This window comes from Tachyglossus aculeatus, chromosome Y4, assembly GCF_015852505.1.
Source record: "Tachyglossus aculeatus isolate mTacAcu1 chromosome Y4, mTacAcu1.pri, whole genome shotgun sequence".
NCBI classification, from domain to species: Eukaryota; Metazoa; Chordata; class Mammalia; order Monotremata; family Tachyglossidae; genus Tachyglossus; species Tachyglossus aculeatus.
Window position 1 is genome coordinate 3,205,007 of NC_052096.1, and position 20,106 is coordinate 3,225,112.

Sequence of the window (20,106 nt, forward strand, 5' to 3'; positions counted from 1 at the left end):
TCCCCCGGATGGAGTGGGGATGGGGGCTCCCCCCCGGGCTCCGTCCCCACCCCCTCCTCTGCCCACGCACCAACTTTTGACCCCGGCTCCCGCCCCCACTGGAGTCCCTCATCCCGGTCCTTCACCTCAGTCCCTGCTGCCTCCGGGGGACCGGTTCCACCTGGTTCTCCGCTCCACCTCAGAGTCATCCAAGCCCGGTGGAGGACGGACACACGGCCCCGGCCCCCCGACTTTCCGGCCCGCTATGGCTGACCTACCCCTTTGGTCCCCTCTGCTGCTGCTGCTGCTGCTGCCTCCTGAAGCTTCGTCCGATTCCTCGCATGCCCTGAGCCCTCAGGTGCCTGAGAGACGCCTTGGGCAGGTCCAAGGCCGGGGTGGAGTCGTCTTGGTCCATTCTCAGGAGGGAGGGGAAGACTGTGGGGGAGCTTGGGGGGGGTGTCATATATTTTGGGGGTGGTGGTGGGATTGACGGGGAACCCAAAATTCAATCCCAGAACCAACCCGGCCGAGGGAGGAAGGGAGGTCGGAGGTCTCCAGGAAGGGTGGCAGTGCCTTGGGCCCAAGGGATGATAGGAAAAACTGGTTCAATACAGTGGGGCACGTGAATGTCGGCATTGGTGGATTTCTCCGGGTTGGGCTTTCGGTTCCTGGGTGTCTGTCTCCCATCCATCTTATTCAGTGGAAAGAGCCCGGGCTTGGGAGCCAGAGGTCGTGGGTTCTAATCCCGGCTCCGCCGCTTGTCCGCTGTGTGACCTCGGACAAGTCACTTCGCTTCTCGGTGCCTCAGTGACCTCATCTGTAAAATGGGGATTGAGACTGTGAGCCCCCCGTGGGACAACCTGATCACCTTGTAACCTCCCCAGCGCTTAGAACAGTGCTTTGCACATAGTAAGCGCTTAATAAATGCCGTTATTATTATTATTATTCAGTCGTATTTATTGAGCGCTTACTGTGTGCAGAGCACTGTACTAAGCGCTTGGGAAGTACAAGTTGGCAACATATAGAGACGCTCTTATGCTCTCCCCCCGAAGCTAGTAGCTCCCTTTTTGCCCTGGGTCTTGCTGTCTCTCCCCAAATCTCCCGGGTCCCGGCTCCCCCCGACGCTCCCCAACCCTCCTGTTCCCCCCACCAGAGTCACCCAGCCAACCTGGACTCAGACGCCCTGCACCTTGGCAGTCACGGGAGGCTTGGGCCTGCCCTTAATATGACCTTTGACCTCACCAAGGTCACTAGGTAATCATCATCATCATCATAATAATGATAATGACAGTAATCATTATTTGTAATGGGGAAGACCCCGGTTCCGTGGGGGATCCAGATCTCTTTCTTCCTTCCTGACTCCACCTCTCTCCCTCAACCCCATCCACCCTCCTCCTCCGATTCCGCCCCTCCATCCCTTTCCCTGACTCTTCCCTCTCTTCCACCTCCTCGCCTTTCCTGTAACTCCAATCGAGGACCCACATTGCACTTCTCCTGATCTCTTCCGCCCCTGTCAATCATCAGTATTTATTGAGCTGGTCCGACTAAGTGCACAGAACCGCCCTAAGCTCTCAGGAGAAGCAGTGTGGCCTATTGGTTAGAACAAGGGTCTGAAGGACCCGGGTTCTAATCCCGGCCCCGCCACTTGTCTGTGGGTGACCTTGGACAAAAAAATTCACTTCTCTGGGCCTCGGGTCCCTCATCTGGAAAATGGGGTTATAAGACGGTGAGCCCCGTGATGAGCTTGTACAGTGCTGGGCACACAGTAAGTGCTTAACAAATGCCATTAAAAAAAAATAGACATAGAGCGAGTAGATACGATCGATCCCTGCCCTTCAGGGGCTTACACTACAGCGGGGGCATTCGGATGCTAAAATGAATTACGGATTGGAGGAAGGGGGAAAACATGAGATGAATGTGGGTGCTTTTACTCTCCCAAGCGCTTAGTACAGTGCTTTGCACACAGTAAGCGCTCAGTAAATATGATTAATAATAATAATAGAGTAGGGTGACGCAGGGAGAGTAACCAAGAGTGCTGAAGTGAGAGTTAGGGAACATATGGTGTGAAGACACAGAAATCACTGGAAGCTGCTTGTGGGCAGGGAGCGTGTCTACCAGTTCTGTTCTATCGGACTCTCCCAAGCGCTTAGTACAGTGCTTTGCACACAGTAAGCGCTCAGTAAATATGATTAATAATAATAATAGAGTAGGGTGACGTGGGGTGAGTAGCCAAGAGTGCTGAAGTGAGAGTTAGGGAACATAAGGTGTGAAGACACAGAAATCACTGGAAGCTGCTTGTGGGCAGGGAGCGTGTCTACCAGTTCTGTTCTATCGGACTCTCCCAAGCGCTTAGTACAGTGCTCTGGCGGACGGTGAGTGCTCAATAAATAGCAACGATTGATCAGGGCAGACCTCCTGGAAGAGATGTGAGTTCAGAAGGACCCCTTTACCCAACCCCAAACCCCCTCCCCGCCGGGACCTAAGATGGGACCCCTCTCCCCCCTCTCCTTTAGTTCTGCCCCCTGCCCCTCCTCCTCCTCCTCCTCCTCATGTCCCCTTGCTCCAGGGCCACCTCCTACTTCGAGCTGCGCACCTGGGACCCAGAGGGGGTGGTGTTTTACGGGGACACGGACCCCAAATATGACTGGTTCCTGCTGGGGCTGAGGGAGGGTCGAGTGGAGATCCAGCTCCATAACCCCCACGCCCGGGTGACGGTGGCGGCGGGCCCCAAACTCAACGACGGGAAATGGCACCGGGTAAGAGCCCTCCCACGCCCCTCCCCAGCATCCCCCCAAAGCCCACCCTCCTCCTCACTGCCCCCCGACCCTGCTGCAGTCTTCCCCTGCACCCCACCGCTCCCCGGCTTCGTGGCACTTGACTTTACCGGCCCCGGGGGAGCTGGTCGCTCGGGTCCCTGAGGACAGCGGGAGGGATCCAGGCCCGACTGCACCCTCCGACCGCCCCCCCTCCGCCCCCACCCCGCAGATGGAGGTGTCGAACAAGCAAGACATGGTGGTGCTGGCCATCGATGGGGATGAAGTACTCAAACTCCACCAGGTCTCCAAGCCGCTCGCTGGAGCCCCGCTGCCCCCCATGAAGATCGTCCTGGGAAACCTTCTCTTCCCTCCCAGCAAACTCCGTCTCCCGGTGAGCACCGGAGGACCCGAGGAGGGATGGCCGGGGAGCTGGGGGGGTGGGGAGAGAGGATGAGCCGGTCAATCGATCCATCAGGGCTATTTTCTGAGCGCTTACTAGGTTTGTACAGATTTATTACTCTATTTTACTTGTACATATTTACTTGTTAATGGTGTACATTCTGTTTATTCTGATGACTTGACACCTGTTCCACATGTTTTGTTTTGTTGGCCGTCTCCCCCTTCTAGACTGTGAGCCCGTTGTTGGGCAGGGGCCGTCTCTATATGTTGCTACCTTGTATTTCCCAAGCGCTTAGTACAGTGCTCTGCACACAGTAAGCGCTCAATAAATACGATTGAATGAATGAAGTGGGGAGCACTGTAGTAAGCTCTTGGGAGAGGACAATACAGCGCAGCAGGTGGATGCGGGGGCAAGGCACTAGGGAGAGAGGAAGAGGCCATCAGTCAGTGGATCAATCCATGGTATTTATTGAGCACATTCATTCATTCATTCAATCAATCGTATTTATTGAGCGCTTACTGTGTGCAGAGCACTGTAGTAAGCGCTTGGGAAGTACAAGTTGGCAACATATAGAGACAGTCCCTACCCAACAGCGGGCTCACAGTCTAGAAGAGTGGGCTCGCAGTCTAGAAGGGGGAGATCTATGTTGCCAACTTGTACTTCCCAAGCGCTTACTACAGTGCTGTGCACACAGTAAGCGCTCAATAAATACGATTCAATGAATGAATGAATGAATGAGTGAACATAGAGACGGTCCCTACCCAACAATGGGCTCACAGTCTGGAAGGGGGGAGACACACAACAAAACAAAACATGTGGGCAGGTGTCAAGTCGTCAGAACAAAGCGCATACTATGGGCGGACCACTGTACTAAGCGCTTGAGAGAGTACGATATAACAGAGTTGGCAGAGATGTTCCCTGCCCATAATGAGTGTACAGTCTAGAGGGGGAGACAGACAATATGAATAATGTATAATACACGATTTCAAGATGTGTACAGAAGTGCTGTGGGGTGGGAGTGGGGCAGATATCCAAAGGGCACAGATCTAAGCGCATAAATGGGGCGGAAGGGAGAGGGAGCCGGGGAAAAGAGGGTTTCATCGCGGAAGGCCTCTCGGAGGAGACACGACCTGAAGGCTTTGAAGGTGGGCAGAGTGAGGGTCTGGCATATTTGGAGGGAGAGGGAAAGGACGGGGGAAAGGGGTCGGCGGCCAGATAGACGAGATCGGGGCGCGGCGAGTAAGCGGATGCTAGAGAAGTGGAGTTTGCGGGCCGGGCTGGAGTTGGAGATCAGTGAGGAGGGGGCCAGCTGGTTAGGATGCTTGGCTCCCATCATCATCAATCGTATTTATTGAGCGCTTACTATGTGCAGAGCACTGTACTGATGTCTAGGGGGCCAGGCGGGAGCCCACAGGGACGGGGTTGGGGGGCGGGGGGAGGAACACATTCCCAGCACCCTCTTCCGTTTCCCTCCGCAGCTGGTCCCATTCCTGGACGCCTGCCTTCGCCGCTCCTTCTGGCTCAACGTACCCTTGGCCTCATTTTCCCCCCCGCCTACCCGCCATCCACCCCTCAGGGCCTGTGAGCCTGACTCCGGCCCCGGGGCCTACTTCCCTCCTGGATCACAGGCCCAGTTTGCCCTTAAAGGTGAATCCGGAACGCTCACTCATCATCATCATCATCAATCGTATTTATTGAGCGCTTACTATGTGCAGAGCACTGTACTAAGCGCTTGGGAAGTACAAATCGGCAACATATAGAGACAGTCCCTACCCAACAGTGGGCTCACAGTCTCTCTTCTAATAGTAATAATTATGGTACTTGTTGAGCACTTTTACTATGCGGCAAGCACCGTCCTGAACGCTGGGGTAGATTCGAGTTAGTCAAGTTGGACACGGTCTCGGTCCCACATGGGGCTCACAATCAATCAATCGTATTTACTGAGTGCTTACTGTGTGAAGAGCACTGTACTAAGCGCTTGGGAAGTACAAGGTGGCAACATATAGAGACAGTCCCTACCCAACAGTGGGCTCACAGTCTCTCTTCTAATAGTAATAATTATGGTACTTGTTGAGCACTTTTACTATGCGGCAAGCACCGTCCTGAACGCTGGGGCAGATTCAAGTTAATCAAGTTGGACACGGTCTCGGTCCCACATGGGGCTCACAATCAATCAATCGTATTTACTGAGCGCTTACTGTGTGAAGAGCACTGTACTAAGCGCTTGGGAAGTACAAGGTGGCAACATATAGAGACAGTCCCTACCCAACAGTGGGCTCACAGTCTCTCTTCTAATAGTAATAATTATGGTACTTGTTGAGCACTTTTACTATGCGGCAAGCACCGTCCTGAACGCTGGGGTAGATTCAAGTTAATCAAGTTGGACACGGTCTCGGTCCCACATGGGGCTCACAATCAATCAATCGTATTTACTGAGCGCTTACTGTGTGAAGAGCACTGTACTAAGCGCTTGGGAAGTACAAGGTGGCAACATATAGAGACAGTCCCTACCCAACAGTGGGCTCACACTCTTATTCCGATTTTACAGATGAGGTAACTGAGGCACAGAGAAGTGAAGTGACTGGCCCAGGCTCACACAGCAGACATGGGGCGGAGCCATGATTAGAACCAAAGTCCTTCTGACTCCCAAGGCCGGGCTCTGTCCGCCAAGCCGTGCTGCTTCTCCTCTCTGTGGGCCCGTTTTTTGGGCCATCCTCATCGACGGGATTTATTGAGCACCCCCCTGAGGCCCGGTCCCTGCCCCTCCAGAGAGAGGCAGGACAACATTCAAGCGCAATGTATCGGGAGCATAAATCTACCAGCAAACGTTCAGGGGGCATAAATCTACCAGCAAGAGAACTACAGACAAAATTGACCAAGGCAAACGGGACTGATGAAAATTTAGGATGGACCCTGAGCATGCTGAGGCATGTTGGCACATAGTAAGAGCTTAATAAATGCAATCATTCTTATTATTATTGATAAGGGGGGGACCTGTGGTTAGGGCACCAGGACACTCTTCCTTTCTCTCCTGTAGACTGGAAGCTAGTTGTGGGTGGGGAACGTCTGCCAACCTTATCGTATGGACTCTCCCCAGCGCTGCGTACAGTGTTGTGCACACCGAAAGCGCTTAATCGATACCACTGATAATAATGATGGCATTTATTAAGCGCTTACTCTGTGCAAAGCACTGTTCTAAGCGCTGGGGAGGTTACAAGGCGATCGGGTTGTCCCACGGGGGGCTCACAGTCTTCATCCCCATTTGACAGGTGAGGTCACTGAGTCCCAGAGAAGTGGACTTGCCCAAGGTCACCCAGCTTGACAATCGGCAGAGCCGGGATTTGAACCCGTGACCTCTGACTCCAAAGCCCGGGCTCTTTCCGCTGAGCCACGCTGCTCCAATCCGGATCTATGGGTCTATTGAATCCATCTATTCACTGATGGGTTGAGCGTCTCCCAATTTTCTGTCCCCCCCGCACCCAGACCTCCGCCCCCGAGGAGAGGATCCCTGGAACTTCACGGTGGAGCTGGGGCTGCGCCCGGTGGGAGCGGGCGGGCCCACCCGGATCCTGGCCTTCGGGACCCCCGGCAGCGACCCCGTGCTCAGCCTGCACCTGCGGAACCAGGTGAGAGCAACAGGAGGAGCGAGGGGCTGAACCCAAACCACCCCTCGCTCCCCAGGACCGGGACCAGGTCCAGGACCAGGACCGGGACCAGGTCCAGGACCAGGACCGGGACCAGGACCGGGACCAGGACCCGGACAAGCCCCAGGACCAGAGGGGGCGGGACCTCACCGCCAGGGGGCGCTCCTCGACGCCCTCCCCCGGGGGCGTGGCCTCACCGCTAGGGGGCGGAGCCTCCCCGTCCCCCCTCCCCAGACCGGAGGGGGCGGGGCCTCACCGGCAGGGGGCGCGCCCCACCGCCCACCCATGGGGGCGTGGCCAGGGCAGGGAGGGGCCTCACCGCTAGGGGGCGGAGCCTCCCCCTCCAGTCGCTCCCTGTCCCCATCCCCAGACCGGAGGGGGCGGGGCCTCACCGGCAGGGGGCGCTCCCCGCCGCCCTCCCCCGGGGCGTGGCCAGGGCAGGGAGGGGCCTCACCGCTAGGGGGCGGAGCCGCCCCGTTCAGTCGCTCCCTGTCCCCCCCGCCCCCAGGCCGGAGGGGGTGAGACCTCACCGGCAGGGGGCGCTCCCCGACGCCCTCCCTTGGGGGCGGAGCCTCCCCGTCCAGTCGCTCCCTGTCCCACCCCCTCCCCAGGCCGGAGGGGGCGAGACCTCACCGGCAGGGGGCGCTCCCCGACGACCTCCCCCGGGGGCGTGGCCAGGATAGGGAGGGGCCTCACCGCTAGGGGGCGGAGCCTCCCCTTCCAGTCGCCCTCTGTCCCCCCCCCTCCAGGCCGGAGGGGGCGGGACCTCACCGGCAGGGGGCGCTCCCCACCGCCCTCCCCCGGGGCGTGGCCAGGGCAGGGAGGGGCCTCACCGCTAGGGGGCGGAGCCGCCCCGTCCAGTCGCTCCCTGTCTCCCCCCCGCCCCCAGGCCGGAGGGGGTGAGACCTCACCGGTAGGGGGCGCTCCCCGACGCCCTCCCTTGGGGGCGGAGCCTCCCCGTCCAGTCGCTCCCTGTCCCACCCCCTCCCCAGGCCGGAGGGGGCGGGACCTCACCGACAGGGGGCACTCCCCGACGACCTCCCCCGGGGGCGTGGCCAGGGTAGGGAGGGGCCTCACCGCTAGGAGGCGGAGTCTCCCCCTCCAGTCGCCCTCTGTCCCCCCCCTCCAGGCCGGAGGGGGCGGAACCCCACCGGCAGGGGGCGCTCCCCGCCGCCCTCCCCCGGGGAGCGTGGCCAGGGCAGGGAGGGGCCTCACCGCTAGGGGGCGGAGCCGCCCCGTCCAGTCGCTCCCTGTCCCCCCCGCCCCCAGGCCGGAGGGGGTGAGACCTCACCGGCAGGGGGCTCTCCCCGACGCCCTCCCTTGGGGGCGGGGCCTCCCCGTCCAGTCGCTCCCTGTCCCACCCCGTCCCCAGGCCGGAGGGGGCGGGACCTCACCGGCAGGGGGCGCTCCCCGCCTCCCTCCCATGGGGGCGTGGCCAGGGCAGGGAAGGGCCTCACCGCTAGGGGGCGGAGCCGCCCCGTCCAGTCGCTCCCTGTCCCCCCCCTCCCCAGGCCGGATCGGGCGGAGCCTCACCGGCAGGGGGCGCTCCCTTTCGCCCCCCCCCGGGGGGCGTGGCCTCACCGCTAGGGGGCGGAGCCTCCCCGTCCAGTCGCTCCCTGTCCCACCCCCTCCCCAGGCCGGAGGGGGCGGGACCTCACCGGCAGGGGGCGCTCCCCGCCGCCCTCCCCCGGGGGCGTGGCCTCACCGCTAGGGGGCGGAGCCGCCCCGTCCAGTCGCTCCCTGTCCCACCCCCTTCCTAGGCCGGAGGGGGCGAGGCCTCACCGGCAGGGGGCGCTCCCCGTTGCCCTCCCCCCGGGGGGCGTGGCCAGGGCAGGGGGGCCTCACCGCTAGGGGGCGGAGCCTCCCCCAGCCAGTCGCTCCCTGCCCCCCCCCCATCCCCAGGCCGGCCGGGGCGGGGCCTCACCGACAGGGGGCGCTCCCTGCCGCCCTCCCCCGGGGGCGGGGCCAGGGCAGGGAGGGGACTCACCGCTAGGGGGCGGAACCTCCCCTTCCCAGTCACTCCCTGCCCCTCCCTCTTCCGTCCGGAGGGGGCGGGCCCTCACCGGCAGGGGGCGTTCCCCGCCGGCCTCCCCCGGGGGCGTGGCCTGGGCTGGGCGGGGCCTCACCGCTTGGGGGCGGAGCCTCCCCCTCCAGTCTCTCCCTGTCATCCCCTCCCGAGGCCGCAGGGGGGCGGAGCCTCCCCGTCCAGTCGCTCCCTCTCCCCTCCCCAGGCCGGAGGGTGCGGGGCCTCGCCGGCAGGGGGCGCTCCCTGCCACCTCCCCGGGGGGCGTGGCCAGGGCGAGGCCTCGCCGCTAGGGGGCGGAGCCTCCCCGTCCCGTCTCTCCCTGTCATCCCCTCCCCATCCCGGAGGGGGCGGGGCCTCACCGGCAGGGGGCGCTTCCCACCCTCTCCCCCCCAGGGGGCGGGGCCTCACCGCTAGGGGGCGGAGCCTCCCCGTCCAGTCGCTCCCTGTCATCCCCTCCCCAGGCCGGAGGGGGCGGGGCCTCACCCGCAGGGGGCGCGCCACGCCGCTCTCCCCCCCCCCAGGGGGCGTGGCCAGGGTATGGCCAATGAAATCCCTCCCTCCAGGGGGGCGTGGCCAGGGCGGGGCGGGGGCCAATGAAACCCCTCCCTCCCGTGGGTGTAGCCAGGGCGGGGCCAATGAAAACCCGTCCCTCCCTCCGTCCCAGCGCTTGGGCAGAACACGTGGTGGGGAGGCGAAGGAGCCGGTCCCCGTGTCCGTCCGTGTCCGTCCGTGTCCGTCCGTGTCCGTCCGTGTCCGTCCCCGTTCCTTCCCACAGGCCTTCGTGCTGTCGTTGGGCGGGTCGGCGGCGGAGGGCCGGGGGTCGCTGCCCCGGGCCCCGTCGGGGCTGGAGGCCCCGCTGCTCCTCCGCCTGGGCCCGGCGGGCGCCGCCCTGAGCCTGGGGCCCCGGGAGGCCGTGCTGCCCCTCGCCCCGACAAGCTTCGCCGCCGTCGCCGCCCTCTGGGAGCAGCCCCACGGTGCCCTGATCCTCGGCTCCGCCCCAGGTAGCCCCGGGACACGACCCCACCCGAGCCGGGGGACCCCCGGGGGAGGGGGCCTCTATATGGTATTTCATTTGGTTCATATGTTATCTTGTCCCTCTCCCCCTTCTAGACTGTGACCACGCTGTTGGGGAGGGACTGTCCCTAAATGTTATTTGGTTTATATGTTTTGTTTTGTTGTCTGTCTCCCCCTTCTAGACTGTGAGCCCGCAGTTGGGGAGGGACCGTCTCTATAGGTTATTTTACTTTGTTACTATGTTCTGTTTTGTTGTCTGTCTCCCCCTTCTAGACTGTGAGCCCGCTGTTGGGGAGGGACTGTCTCTATATGTTACTTTACTTTGTTAGTATGTTTTGTTTTGTTGTCTGTCTTCCCCTTCTAGACTGTGAGCCCGCTGTTGGGTAGGGACTGTCCCTAAATGTTATTTGGTTTATATGTTTTGTTTTGCTGTCTCTCTCCCCCTTCTAGTCTGTGACCACGCTGTTGGGTAGGGACTGTCTCTATAGGTTATTTTACTTTGTTACTATGTTCTGTTTTGTTGTCTGTCTCCCCCTTCTAGACTATGAGCCCGCTGTTGGGTAGGGACTGTCTCTATATGTTATTTTACTTTGTTAGTATGTTTTGTTTTGTTGTCTGTCTTCCCCTTCTAGACTGTGAGCCCGCTGTTGGGTAGGGACTGTCCCTATATGTTATTTGGTTAATATGTTTTGTTTTGTTGTCTGTCTCCCCCTTCTAGACTGTGACCACGCTGTTGGGTAGGGACTGTCTCTATAGGTTATTTGGTTAATATGTTTTGTTTTGTTGTCTCTCTCCCCCTTCTAGACTGTGACCACGCTGTTGGGTAGGGACTGTCTCTATAGGTTATTTTACTTTGTTGCTATGATCTGTTTTGTTGTCTGTCTCCCCCTTCTAGACTGTGAGCCCGCTGTTGGGGAGGGACTGTCTCTATAGGTCATTTTATTTGGTTAATATGTTTTGTTTTGTTGTCTCTCTCCCCCTTCTAGACTGTGAGCCCGCTGTTGGGTAGGGACTATCCCTATATGTTATTTGGTTAATATGTTTTGTTTTGTTGTCTCTCTCCCGCTTCTAGACTGTGACCACGCTGTTGGGTAGGGACAGTCTCTATATGTTATTTTACTTTGTTGCTATGTTCTGTTTTGTTGTCTGTCTCCCCCTTCTAGACTGTGAGCCCGCTGTTGGGTAGGGACCGTCTCTATATGTTATTTTACTTTGTTACTATGTTTTGTTTTGTTGTCTGTCTCCCCCTTCTAGACTGTGAGCCCGCTGTTGGGTAGGGACTGTCTCTATATGTTATTTTATTTGGTTAATCAACCAATCAATCAATCGTATTTATTGAGCACTTACTGTGTGCAGAGCACTGTTCTAAGCGTTTTGTAGTCTGTCTCCCCCTTCTAGACTGTGAGCCCGCTGTTGGGTAGGGACTGTCTCTATATGTTATTTTGTTAATATGTTTTGTTTTGTTGTCTGTCTCCCCCTTCTAGACTGTGACCACGCTGTTGGGTAGGGACAGTCTCTATATGTTATTTTACTTTGTTACTATGTTTTGTTTTGTCGTCTCCCCCTTCTAGACTGTGAGCCCGCTGTTGGGGAGGGACTGTCTCTATATGTTATTTTATTTGGTTAATCAATCAATAATCGTATTTATTGAGCGCTTACTGTGTGCAGATCACTGTGCTAAGTGTTTTGTTGTCTGTCTCCCCTTTCTAGACTGTGAGCCCGCTGTTGGGTAGGGACTGTCTCTGTGTGTTATTTTATTTGGTTAATCAATCAATAATCGTATTTACTGAGCGCTTACTGTGTGAAGATCACTTTACTAAGTGTTTTGTTGTCTGTCTCCCCCTTCTAGACTGTGAGCCCGCTGTTGGGTAGGGACCGTCTCTATATGTTATTTTACTTTGTTAATATGTTTTGTTTTGTTGTCTGTCTCCCCCTTCTAGACAGTGAGCCCGCTGTTGGGTAGGGACTGTCTCTATATGTTATTTTATTTGGTTAATCAATCAATCAATCGTATTTATTGAGCGCTTACTGTGTGCAGAGCACTGGACTAAGCGTTTTGTTGTCCGTCTCCCCCTTCTAGACTGTGAGCCCGCAGTTGGGGAGGGACTGTCTATATGTTATTTTATTTTGTTGATATGTTTTGTTTTGTTGTCTGTCTCCCCCTTCTAGACTGTGAGCCCGCAGTTGGGGAGGGACCGTCTCTATATGTTATTTTATTTTGTTAATATGTTTTGATGAGCCCGCTGTTGGGTAGGGACTGTCTCTATATGTTATTTTACTTTGTTAATATGCTTTGTTTTGTTGTCTGTTTCCCCCTTCATTCATTGGACAATTCATGAGAGGACAATTCATTCATTCATGGTATTTATTGAGTGCTTACCATGTGCAGAGCGCTGTACTAAGCACTTGGGAGAGTGCGGCGCAACAGAATCGGCAGACTGGTCCCCCGCGCACAACAAGCTTCCGGCCTCCCGGAGTCCGGAGAGCCGGGACCACGTTCGTTCATTCAATCGATTTATCGAGCTCTTACTGGGACCACATTCATCCATCCATCCATTCACTCGTATTTATGGAGCGCTTACCGTGTGCAGAGCACTGGACTGAGCGCTTGGGAAGTCCAAGTTGGCGACCTACAGGGACCTACATGGTCTTTATTGAGCACTTACTATGTGCGGAGCACTGTACTCCGCGCTTAATAAGCAATCAATCCATGGTCTTTCTTGAGCACTTACTATGTGCGGAGCACTGTACTGAGCGCTTAATAAGCAATCAATCCATGGTCTTTATTGAGCACTTACTATGTGCGGAGCACTGTACTCCTCAGCGCTTAATAAGCAATCAATCAATCCATCGTCTTTATTGAGCACTTACTATGTGCGGAGCACTGTACTGAGCGCTTAATAAGCAATCAATCCATGGTCTTTATTGAGCACTTACTATGTGTGGAGCACTGTACTCCTCAGCGCTTAATAAGCAATCAATCAATCCATCGTCTTTATTGAGCACTTACTATGTGCGGAGCACTGTACTCAGCGCTTAATAAGCAATCAATCAATCCGTGGTCTTTCTTAGCGCTTACTATGTGCGGAGCACTGTACTCAGCGCTTAATAAGCAATCAATCAATCCATCGTCTTTATTGAGCACTTACTATGTGCGGAGCACTGTACTCAGCACTTAATAAGCAATCAATCCGTGGTCTTTCTTAGTGCTTACTATGTGCGGAGCACTGTACTCAGAGCTTTATGAGCAATCAATCAATCCATGGTCTTTATTGAGCACTTACTATGTGCAGAGCACTGTACTCAGTGCTTAATAAGCAATCAATCCGTGGTCTTTATTGAGCACTTACTATGTGCGGAGCACTGTACTCAGCGCTTAATAAGCAATCAATCAATCCGTGTTCTTTCTTAGCGCTTACTATGTGCGGAGCACTGTACTCAGCGCTTTATGAGTAATCAATCAATCCGTAGTCTTTATTGAGCACTTACTATGTGCAGAGCACTGTACTCAGTGCTTAATAAGCAATCAATCTGTGGTCTTTATTGAGCACTTACTATGTGCAGAGCACTGTACTCAGCGCTTAATAAGCAATCAATCAATCCGTGTTCTTTCTTAGCACTTACTATGTGCGGAGCACTGTACTCAGCGCTTAATGAGCAATCAATCAATCCATGGTCTTTATTGAGCACTTACTATGTGCGGAGCACTGTACTCAGCGCTTAATAAGCAATCAATCCGTGGTCTTTATTGAGCACTTACTATGTGCGGAGCACTGTACTCAGCGCTTAATAAGCAATCAATCAATCCGTGGTCTTTCTTGAGCGCTTACTACGTGCGGAGCACTAGACTAAGTGCTTGGGAGAGGATCATACCAATTTGTGTTGCCAATTTGTACTTCCCAAGCGCTTAGTACAGTGCTCTGCACATAGTAAGCGCTCAATAAATACGATTGATTGATTGATTGATCATACCGCAGAATTACATTCCTTGCCTGTAGCGAGCCAACGTGAAATGCTTCCTATATGCCAAGCATTAGGACACGAGATAATCCGATCCAAGACAGTCCCAGACCCGTTTGGGGTTCAATCCCAAACCCGTTTAATCCCCTTTGAACAGCTGAGGAAACTGAGGCCCAGAGGAGTGAAGCGACTCACCCTACTCAATCAATCCATCGTATTTATTGAGCGCTTACTGTGTGCAGAGCACCGGACTGAGCGCTTGGGAAGTCCAAGTTGGCAACACATAGAGACGGTCCCTACGCAACAGCGGGCTCACAGTCTAAAAGGGGGAGACAGAGAACAAAACCGAACGTACTAACAAAATAAAATAAATAGAATAGATAGGTACAAGTAAAATAAATAAAGAGTAATAAATATGTACATACGTTTATGCAGGTGCTGTGGGGAAGGGAAGGAGGTAAGATGGGGGGGATGGAGAGGGGGGCGAACATGTGGACAGGTGTCGAGTCGTCAGGATAAATAGAAGTAAAGGTAGAGCCGGAGGGAGGGCGTTGTGCGTGTTTGGGCCGAGCCTTGCCCCCTTGTCCCCCGCAGGATCGGACCCCCGGGCCTCTCCGGCCGCTTTCTGCCTGGAAAGACTGCTGGCACAAGGCCAGATCCTGGATCCGGACCGAGCGCAAAGCTTGAGCGACGCCGTCTGGAGTCACAGCTGCCCCCGGGATCCCGGGAACGCCACCCAAATTCCCCCCCGATAAACGGCCCCCTCACCTCACCCCGCCCAGCCCGTAGCTGCTGCCGCTTCCCTAGTCCCCTGATCGTTCATGCACTCGTTCAGTCGTATTTATTGAGCACTTGCTACGTGCGGAGCACTGTACTCAGCGCTTAAGCAATCGATCCATGGTCTTTATTGAGCACTGACTATGTGCAGAGCACTGTACTCCACTTAATAAGCAATCAATCCATGGTCTTTATTGAGCACTTACTATGTGCGGAGCACTGTTCTCAGTGCTTAATAAGCAATCAATCAATCCATGGTCTTTATTGAGCACCTACTATGTGCGGAACACTGTACTCAGCGCTTAATAAGCAATCAATCAATCCATGGTCTTTATTGAGCACCTACTATGTGCAGAGCACCGTACTCAGCGCTTAATAAGCAATCAATCAATCCATGGTCTTTATTGAGCACTGACTATGTGCGGAGCACTGTACTCAGCGCTTAATAAGCAATCAATCAATCCATGGTCTTTATTGAGCACCTACTATGTGCAGAGCACCGTACTCAGCGCTTAATAAGCAATCAATCAATCCATGGTCTTTATTGAGCACTGACTGTGTGCGGAGCACTGTACTCAGCGCTTAATAAGCAATCAATCTATCCATGGTCTTTATTGAGCAGTTACTATGTGTGGAGCACTGTACTTAGTGCTTAATAAGCAATCAATCAATCCATGGTCTTTATTGAGCACCTACTATGTGCGGAGCACTGTATTCAGCGCTTAATAAGCAATCAATCAATCCATGGTCTTTATTGAGCACTGACTATGTGCGGAGCACTGTACTCAGCGCTTAATAAGCAATCAATCTATCCATGGTCTTTATTGAGCATGAACTATGTGCGGAGCACTGTACTCAGTGCTTAAAAAGCAATCAATCAATCCGTGGTCGTTATTGAGCACTTACTATGTGCGGAGCACTGTACTCAGCGCTTAATAAGCAATCAATCAATCCATGGTCTATTGAGCACTGACTATGTGCGGAGCACTGTACTCAGCGCTTAATGAGCAATCAATCTATGGTCTTTATTGAGCACTTACTATGTGCGGAGCACCGTACTCAGCGCTTAATAAGCAATCAATCAATCCATGGTCTTTATTGAGCACTGACTGTGTGCGGAGCACTGTACTCAGCGCTTAATAAGCAATCAATCAATCCATGGTCTTTATTGAGCAGTTACTATGTGTGGAGCACTGTACTTAGTGCTTAATAAGCAATCAATCAATCCATGGTCTTTATTGAGCACTGACTATGTGCGGAGCACTGTACTCAGCGCTTAATAAGCAATCAATCTATCCATGGTCTTTATTGAGCATGAACTATGTGCGGAGCACTGTACTCAGTGCTTAAAAAGCAATCAATCAATCCGTGGTCTTTATTGAGCACTTACTATGAGCGGAGCACTGTACTCAGCGCTTAATAAGCAATCAATCAATCCATGGTCTATTGAGCACTGACTATGTGCAGAGCACTGTACTCAGTGCTTAATGAGCAATCAATCTATGGTCTTTATTGAGCACTTACTATGTGCGGAGCACTGTACTCAGCGCTTAATAAGCAGTCAATCAATCCATGGTCTTTCTTGAGCGCTTACTATGTGCGGAGCACTGTACTCAGCACTTAATAAGCAATCAATCAATCCGTGGTCTTTATTGAGCGCTTACTACGTGCGGAGCACTAGACTAAGTGCTTGGGAGAGGATCATACCGCAGAATTACGTTCCTTGCCTGTAACGAGCCGACGTGAAATGCTTCCTATATGCCAAGCGTTAGGACACGAGATAATCCGATCCAAGACAGTCCCAGACCCGTTTGGGGTTCACAGTCTAAGTGGGTATTTAATCCCCTTTGAACAGCTGAGGAAACTGAGGCCCAGAGGAGAGAAGCGACTCACCCAAGGTCACACAGCAGGCAAGTGGGCAGAGTTGAGATTAGAACTCAGGTCCTCTGACTCCCAGCCCCAGGTTTTTCCACGCTGCAGCCCCCTGCTCTCTAGACTGTGAGCCCGCTGTTGGGTAGGGACCGTCTCTATATGTTGCCAACTTGGACTTCCCAAGCGCTTAGTACAGTGCTCTGCACACGGTAAACGCTCAATAAATACGATTGAATGAATGAAACGCTATCCTGCCCGGTTCCTCCTCACAAATCCCAGGTCTTCCCCCGACCCCTCCGCGGAGTCCGTTTCTCCCAGGAACCGGGACTTTCCAAGCCACCACAGTAACACAGTCTAGCCCACTGTTGGGTAGGGACTGTCTCTATGTGTTGCCGACTTGTACTTCCCAAGAGCTTAGTACAGTGCTCTGCACACAGTAAGCGCTCAATAAATAATAATAATAATAATAATAATAATGGCATTTATTAAGCGCTTACTATGTGCAAAGCACTGTTCTAAGCGCTGGGGAGGTTACAAGGCGAGCAGGTTGTCCCACATGGGACTCACAGTCTTCATCCCCATTTTCCAGAGGAGGGAACCAAGGCCCAGAGAAGTTAAGTGACTTGCCCAAGGTCACACAGCAGACATGTGGTGGAGCCGGGATTTGAACCCATGACCTCTGACTCCAAAGCCCGGGCTCTTCCCACTGAGCCACGCTGCTTCTCCGAAGCACTGTTCTAAGCGCTGGGGGGATACGGGTGATCAGATTGTCCCACGTGGGGCTCACAGTCATCACCCCCATTTTCCAGATGAGGGAACTGAAGCTCTGAGAAGTGAAGTGACTTGCCCAAGGTCACACAGCAGACAGGTGGTGGAGCCGGGATTCGAACCCATGAACTCCGACTCCAAAGCCCGGGCTCTTTCCACTGAGCCAGGCTGCTTCTCAGTATGATTCTAAATACGATTGATCGGTCGATGGTGGCCAGGGGGAGGAATGGAAAAGCCGGCGGGAAGGCTGAAGCAGCACGGCATCTAGTGGAAAGATCCCGGGCCTGGGCGTCAGAGGACCATACTTCATGCTGCTGCCCGGATTATCTTTGTCCAGAAACGCTCTGGGCATGTCACTCCCCTCCTCAAAAATCTCCAGTGGCTCCCAATCAACCTGCGCATCAGGCAGAAACTCCTCACCCTGGGCTTCGAGGCTGTCCATCCATCCCCTGGCCCCCTCCTACCTCACCTCCCTTCTGTCCTTCTCCAGCCCAGCCCGCACCCTCCGCTCCTCTGCCACCGCTAATCTCCTCACCGTTAGGCCTCGTTCTCGCCCGTCCCGCCGTCGACCCCCGGCCCACGTCCTCCCCCGGGCCTGGAATGCCCCCAATCCCTCTGCCCCTCCGCCAAGCTAGCTCTCTTCCTCCCTTCAAGGCCCTACTGAGAGCTCACCTCCTCCAGGAGGCCTTCCCACACTGAGCCCCTTCCTTCCTCTCCCCCTCGTCCCCCTCTCCATCCCCCACATCTTACCTCCTTCCCTTCCCCACAGCACCTGTATATATGTATATATGTTTGTACATATTTATTACTCTATTTATTTATTTATTTATTTATTTATTTTACTTGTACATTTCTATCCTACTTATTTTATTTTGTTGGTATGTTTGGTTCTGTTCTCTGTCTCCCCCTTTTAGACTGTGAGCCCACTGTTGGGTAGGGACTGTCTCTATGTGATGCCAATTTGTACTTCCCAAGCGCTTAGTACAGTGCTCTGCACATAGTAAGCGCTCAATAAATACGATTGATTGATTGATTGATTGATTGATTACTTGTACATATCTATTCTATTTATTTTATTTTGTTAGTATGTTCGGTTTGGTTCTCTGTCTCCCCCTTTTAGACTGTGAGCCCACTGTTGGGTAGGGACCGTCTCTATGTGTTGCCAACTTGGACTTCCCAAGCGCTTAGTACAGTGCTCTGCACACAGTAAGCGCTCAATAAATACGATTGATGATGATGAGGACCTGGCTTCTAATCCCGGCTCCGCCGCTCGTCTCCTGTGTGACCTTGGACGAGTCACTTCACTTCTCCGGGCCTCCGTTCCCTCGTCCGTCAAATGGCAATTAAGACTGGAAGCCCCACGTGGGACATGGATTGGGTCCAACCTGACTAGCTGAGTTCACAGCGGGCCAATCTATCCGTGGTATTTGTTGAAGTCTTACTAAGTGCAGAGCACTGTACTAAGCGCTTGGAAGAGTCCAAGCGTACAGCGCTTGGTACCCAGTAAGTGCTTAATAATCTGCATCTGTAAAAATGAGGATTAAGACTGGGAGTTCCACAAGGGACATGGAGCGTGGCTCAGTGGAAAGAGCGCGGGCTTGGGAGTCACAGGTCATGGGTTCGAATTCCGCCCCCCCGTGTCTGCTATGTGACCTTGGGCAAGTCACTTCATTCATTCATTCATTCATTCGATCGTATTTATTGAGCGCTTACTATGTGCAAAGCACTGTTCTAAGCGCTGGGGGGATACAAGGTGATCAGGTTGTCCCACGTGGGGCTCACAGTCTTCATCCCCGTTTTACAGATGAGGTCAATGAGGCTCAGAGAAGTGAAGTGACTTGCCCGAGGTCACACAGCAGACGTGGCAGAGCCGAGATTCGAACCCATGACCTCTGACTCCAAAGCCCGGGCTCTTCCCACTGAGCCATGCCGCTTCACTTCTCTGTGTCTCAGTTCCCTCATCTGTAAAATGGGGATTAAGACTGTGAGCCCCACATGGGACAACCTTATCTCCTTGTATTCCCCCCAGTGCTTAGAACAGTGCTTTGCACATAGTAAGCGCTTAACAAATACCAACATTATTATTATTATGAACTTGAGGACCTTGGATCCCCCCAGTGCTTAGAACAGGGCTTGGCACAGAGTAAGTAATAATAATAATAATAATGATAGAATTTATTAAGCGCTTAATATGTGCAAAGCACCGTTCTAAGCACTGGGGAGGTTACAAGGTGATCAGGTTGGCCCACGGGGAGGCTCACAGTCTTCATCGCCATTTTACAGATGAGGCAACTGAGACCCAGAGAAGTGAAGTGACTTGCCCAAAGTCACACAGCTGGCAATTGGCAGAGCTGGGATTTGAACCCATGACCTCTGACTCCAAACCTCGGGCTCTCTCCACTGAGCCACGCTGCTTCTCTAAGTGATTAACGAGTCCCATAATAATAATAATTATTATTATTATCTACCCCGGCACTTAGTACAGTTCCGGGGACATAGCGAGTGCTGAATATCATTTTAAAAAAGTCCTTGACTATCCAGCGTGAGAAGCAGTATGGTCTAGTGGAAAGAGATGGGCTTTGGAGTCAGAGGTCATGGGTTCGAATTCCGCTCTGCCACATGTCTGCTGTGTGATCTTGGGCAAGTCACTTAACTTCTCTGGGCCTCAGTTACTGTACTTTATTGCTGTAAAATGGGGATTAAGACTGTGAGCGCCCCTTGGAACAACCTGATCACCCTGTGTCCTCCCCAGCGCTTAGAACAGTGCTTTGCACATAGTAAGCGCTTAACAAATGCCAGTTATTACTATTATTACAGTGCCTGGCACATAGTAAGTGCCTAGAAATCTGCATCTGCAAAATGGGGATGAAGACTGTGAGAGCCCCATGTGGGACGAGGACTGTGTCCAAC

General features: G+C 54.2%; 1 protein-coding gene across 3 annotated transcripts in view; it reads left to right on the plus strand.

Moving 5' to 3' along the window:
- The window catches only part of LOC119947212 (sex hormone-binding globulin-like), a 58,122-nt gene that overhangs the window by 2,002 nt on the left and 36,014 nt on the right, over nucleotides 1-20,106 (plus strand). Inside the window, exons 2-9 of one of the 3 annotated variants that reach the window (XM_038768811.1) lie at nucleotides 183-337; nucleotides 1,133-1,233; nucleotides 2,546-2,735; nucleotides 2,965-3,126; nucleotides 4,614-4,782; nucleotides 6,619-6,761; nucleotides 9,581-9,806; nucleotides 14,374-14,641. In XM_038768811.1, coding sequence (XP_038624739.1) covers nucleotides 245-337; nucleotides 1,133-1,233; nucleotides 2,546-2,735; nucleotides 2,965-3,126; nucleotides 4,614-4,782; nucleotides 6,619-6,761; nucleotides 9,581-9,806; nucleotides 14,374-14,534 — 1,245 coding nt within the window. In that variant the 5' untranslated portion in view covers nucleotides 183-244 and the 3' untranslated portion in view covers nucleotides 14,535-14,641. Of the gene's footprint in view, nucleotides 1-182; nucleotides 338-1,132; nucleotides 1,234-2,545; nucleotides 2,736-2,964; nucleotides 3,127-4,613; nucleotides 4,783-6,618; nucleotides 6,762-9,580; nucleotides 9,807-14,373; nucleotides 14,642-20,106 lie in introns of those variants that run through there. The other 2 variants (XM_038768812.1, XM_038768810.1) reach the window with 2 other exon arrangements.